This window comes from Montipora capricornis, chromosome 3, assembly GCF_036669925.1.
Source record: "Montipora capricornis isolate CH-2021 chromosome 3, ASM3666992v2, whole genome shotgun sequence".
Classification (NCBI taxonomy): domain Eukaryota; kingdom Metazoa; phylum Cnidaria; class Anthozoa; order Scleractinia; family Acroporidae; genus Montipora; species Montipora capricornis.
In genome coordinates this window covers 35,270,502-35,275,501 of record NC_090885.1, presented here as the reverse complement: position 1 = coordinate 35,275,501, position 5,000 = coordinate 35,270,502, and the positions used below count along the sequence as shown (strand labels likewise).

Below are 5,000 nucleotides of genomic sequence, written 5' to 3'. Positions count from 1 at the left end.
GGCCGTGTAGCACTTATATATTAAACAGAGTTAACATTACACTCTATTCAGTTAACGTTATAAATAGTTTTGATAAGGAACTTTTAGCAAAGTAATGTTCACACTGGTAATGTCAGGAGCTCATTAAGAGGAGCCTCTATCTCCCATACTTGGCCTCGGAGTCAACCCTTTCCCGAGTAGATTTATTTATAGAACACCTCCCTTGGGAGATTCAGCACGCTCACTGTTGTAAAAGCCAACCTCCCTTGGGACATTCAGCACGCCCACTGTTGTAAAAACCAATCAAAACAGAGCTATCTCAGCGTCAAGGGAATTATGATCCTTTTCGCGGGAAAAACCTGTTCCTAAAAATAAATTTACTCGGGAAAGGGTTGACTCAAGGAATTAGAGGAGATAGAGGCTCCTCTTGATGAGCTCCTGGTAATGTTCGAATGTTCACACCCTCAGGCAACTGCATTGGTAAATAGAACAGCTTGGGTCACAGCCATACCCCGCGCGACAGCAGTGCTTCCCGTCGCTACAGGCAGAGGTTTGTGGCAAAACGCAACATCCTTGTCCCGACGAAGAGAAGCGAGAAGCGCAGCATGTAGCGTTATTGGGACACACGGTCACCACTTGGCCAGACTTTCCTCGACAAGGAACGGAATCTCTATTTTCAGTCTGCTAAAATGGTAAACACAGAAAACGGTTACATATTAAGCATCATTGGGAGGTAGTGTGGCTCAGTGGTTAGGGCGCTTGCCTTGAGATCCGGAGATCCCGCGTTCAAGACCCGCTCTGACCACTAGATGAATTTGATCCTGGTAGTCCCTGGTTCAACTTCCCAGTTGCACTTGTAAATAGCCAACTGGTTTTCCTCCGGCCAGTTGGTTTCTTAACAGTTGTTGTTGTTGTTGAGTTCCATCGTTTCGTTAATCGTGTTTCATTGGCCCTGAAAAGCCCCCATGGGGAGCGGATCAATTAAGTATGTAATTATTGAATTGTAATTCCAAGGAACGAAACGGGAGACGGTGATATTTAGAACATTCAACGCGGGTAACCTTACAATGGATCCCTCCTCTCGTATAAATAGAAATGGCTTCGAATTCAAACCTCAGTTAGTAGAGCACTACACAGGCATCGCAGAGGTCACGGGTTCCAATCCAGTTGGAACAGACTGAATTTTTTCAGGTGTCTCTAAGTGACAATGGCTTGAATTGTCGAGGATCACGTTTGCTTTACAGAAATGTTGTTGTTGAGACACCATCAAAAACAGCACAAAGAAAAAAAGAAAGTCGCATTATCATTCGAGCGTTTTCAATGCGCGAGTCATGTCAGAATATTATATTAATGCCAGTTGTGTTTCCAGACCCCGTCTTACCACGCCCAGCGGGACAAGACAAAAGGGACATTTCCAACTCCCTGTCTTTCACATATTGTCACCCGTTTGCAATTTATAATAAAATTAAGTTTGCACTAGACAGCTTGCATTTTAGCTTACAATCGTCAAGTGGCTATCATTGGCTTTTATGAATTTACATAAAAGGATAGCTCCTGTTATTTTGAAATACCACCGGTCCCGCCTATTTGATCGATACTTATTTTTACAATAACTGCAAAATTCTCGCCGGTTCACTGGCTGATTTGTATTGTCAATAAGCGGACAGTCACTGACAGACACATAAATTTATAATTTATGCGATATTGACGCGATAATGGTCGCGTCAGCTTGAATAAAATTAAAGTTTTGCGCATTTTTGTCTCCCGTTCTTCTCGTGTTTTGCCTTAATTTTGACCCCTCTGCCTTTTTGTTATTGTAAAAAACAAATTGATGTCAGTTTTTCATGCGTCTGTCCTGTTATTGACAATGAATTTCGTCATACCATTGTCAAAGTAGTCTGCGGATCCATTCGGCTATCGCTTCGTGGATCCACAGCCAGTGACTTTGACAATATTATGACGAAATTCATGATCAATAACAGGACAGACGCATGAAAAACTGACATCAATTTGTTAATTCGACATCTTCAAACTGCTCGCTAAAAGTACCTTACCATCCAGTCCGCAATATTTCGCTTTTTGTGTTCGGTTTGCAGGAAACTGTAATTCGCTAGACTTGTCTCACTTGCGTTCCCCAAAAGATCAAGAATCAAATTTTGAAGCTTCTGGGCTAGATACTGGTATCCCTGTGGGGTGTAATGGACATTGGGTTGCTCGGCAGCAATCTTGCAATGTTGGTAAGGTGGATCGCCGCAAGTTTCAACTACCCAAGTGTACAAGTCTGTAGTAGCAACCGAGGGCCGCTGTTTCATCACGTTTGTTGCAATAGTGTTGTATTGTATTACCAGATTATTTTGAGTTTCATTGTAATGCACCGGCGTGGTGAGGACATAACCAACTTTCGCCCCCGTTGAGAGCAATATCGACTTTATCTCTTCTAAGTTCTTGGCATAATCAGTTGGTGTTGTGTATTCCTCTGGCCATTGTCCATCTAAGTTAATGTCGTGCAAACCAAAGTTGAAGATAATCACGTCATAAGTCGTTGGTTCTAACATGGCGGTCAACAAAAACAAATGTAAGCATTGAAGACCGTATTTACAGTCCAGGGCTCCCCCATATGCCAAATCCCAAGGAGCATGTTGGACCAGGTAATCTTTGCCCAACATTCTTGAAATCCAAGGAGTGTAGCTACAACCAAAAGCAAAAATATGAGATTTTATTGCCAAGGCAAAAATTTAAATGTTGTATGAATTACGGTAACCACACCTGGGATAGCTGCTCCAACCAGTTGCACCGGGAAAGCCTGGAAATAAGTCCATATCTTGCCTTTTTATCCGTTTACCAGCGTGTGCAATTTTTTTTTTCTAAAAAGTAAGCATTATACGCCTGATCGGTGTGAAATTTGGCATGATTTCTGACGTTACATAGTCCCAGTTTTCCTGACTTTTTCGCGGTTGTAGCTTAAACCCGCATACATAATACCCATTCCAATTTCGAGACGTTTTTCAGCCAAAAAGAAAAGCCTCAGACAGAAAGCTGCTTGTGTTCCCTTGTTCCCCAAATTACATTCAAACTTGTTCACAGTTTTTTGATCCTTAAAATTGTTTATGTTCCCTAAGATATTTTGTCATTGTTCCCCTGTCCCCAGTTCAAATCAGGCATGCAAGTAATCAACATTGAAATAACAGAATTTTTTTCGGAAAAGTGCTTTATGTGATTTTTTGAGAAGCGCTTCTTCGTTTAAGTCCTTTTACTGTCATAACGGATTAGTTATAAGAACCCTTTTTGTGAAAAAAATATTTTTAGGCACGGTCGGCGTTTTATGAGCGGTGCAGATGTAACCAAAAGAGTTAAGATTAAACGATTCCGTCGACAACATGAAAAGTCATATATATGCCGTTCGCTTGGTCCTCACTCATGAAAACATCATAAAAAAACTACCAATATAAACCGAATGCAACCCAAATGAAAGGAAAATCCGCTAATCTACTTTTATGGACAAAACAACGAAAGATAACTACAAAAGTTAATTTCCTCTGAGTTTCTTTTAATGCATACGTTGTTCCAAGTCTTTTTTTTTTTTTCAACTCTTTGCAACAGTTTTGACACCTTTGATTTAGGTTTCGTTGGAAGCCTCCCCCACTAAAAGAGCTTAATAGGTCTTAATAGTTCGTCCTTAGTTCGAGTCACAAGACTATTTAAAAATACAAGGAAGGGTTACGTTTCTTGCAAACGTTGGCAGTGTAGCACTCAGTATATTTCAACAGAATTAACTATTGGAGGGGTAATGTGAAGTGCTAGTTTCCTACCCATGTAAACTATGTGAGCGTTAGCCCTACGAATGGAATTGGGCCCATACAAGGACAGAAAAATACGAGTAGCAGGGTGGGAATTGAACCCACGACCTTCGGGTTAGATCACCGCTGCTCTACCGACTGAGCTACAAGGTCAGACGAGAGTAGTCTGTGCACTCGTTTCTGTTTCTGAGCAGTTTGCGCGTTATATCCGCTATATAGTCGTCTATACGCTCCCCTGCGCTTAGTTGCTGGCTTAGGATCCATTCCTGTGGACCAGAGGCGAAACGCTCTTGAAAAGCTGCCTTAAGCTGCTCGAAATTTGGTTTCTTCTCGAGACGAGTTTGAATTTGGTCGAGTCGTGTCCGATGTGTAGGCGATTCCTTAGCGATGTCATGCCTCAATGAATCGCGCACTTCGGCTAACATTTCCTGAAGAAGCTGTTTCTGCTCGTCATTCATGATGTCAACCTGTACTTGTGTAATACTAGGTTGAGGGCATGCGCATGGTTCAGCGTGGGTCTGAGCACCAGAAACGGATTTCTTACTGGTTTGAGATCGAGTTTCTATGTTACGAGAAGGGGAGATTTTATGTATCCACTGGAGAGATCCTTACCGCTCAATACCGATGCACTCTAAAAGGAATTAAATTAGGTGCGACTGAAAATAATCTACCCTACTAACTTATTAGTCAGCTGTGGAAACTAACTTAGGGTTCTAAGTGTTTGAAAATACATTCGGAATGTTCGCTTACTGTATTCTTATTATTAGTATTCTTCTTCTTCTTCTTCTTCTTCTTCTTCTTCTTCTTCTTATTATTATTATTATTATTATTATTATTATTATTATTATTATTATTCTCCTTTTCTCTTAATTTTTTCTTCCTTTGATTTTCTTTTTTCCTTTTTTTTTTTTTGAACTGCTTTCCTGACTTTTGCTGAGGGCTTTTGGTCCATCTGTTTTTTTCTTTTCTTTCTTTACGGCCTGTCAGGGCGGTCGGCAATTTGTTGCTGGAGCTAGTTCGTTTGGTCCGACTTGTTGGTGCCCGGATTCTCCACCAGCTTGTTGAAGGAAATCTTTCGGGGGAAAAAAAGACTCCTCAACACTCTGGCTGTTTCTCATCTTTATTGGTCTTCTCGGGTCGATCTTCAACTAGTCCTTGCTTAACTCTCTATTTGTTAGGTATACAGCTCTTTTTATATGTTCTTAATCTGACTGAACAATCAAG

At 41.1% G+C, this 5,000-nt stretch overlaps 1 protein-coding gene across 3 annotated transcripts in view; it reads right to left on the bottom strand.

Annotated features, from left to right (window-relative positions):
• Positions 1-19: 19 nt before the first annotated feature.
• LOC138042993 (uncharacterized) overlaps positions 20-5,000 on the bottom strand; it is an 18,198-nt gene continuing 13,217 nt past the window's right edge. Inside the window, exons 2-3 of one of the 3 annotated variants that reach the window (XM_068889095.1) lie at positions 2,034-2,667; positions 20-660 (exon numbers count right to left, since the gene is read on the bottom strand). In XM_068889095.1, coding sequence (XP_068745196.1) covers positions 436-660; positions 2,034-2,667 — 859 coding nt within the window. In that variant the 3' untranslated portion in view covers positions 20-435. Of the gene's footprint in view, positions 664-2,028; positions 2,668-5,000 lie in introns of all 3 variants that reach the window. The other 2 variants (XM_068889094.1, XM_068889096.1) reach the window with 2 other exon arrangements.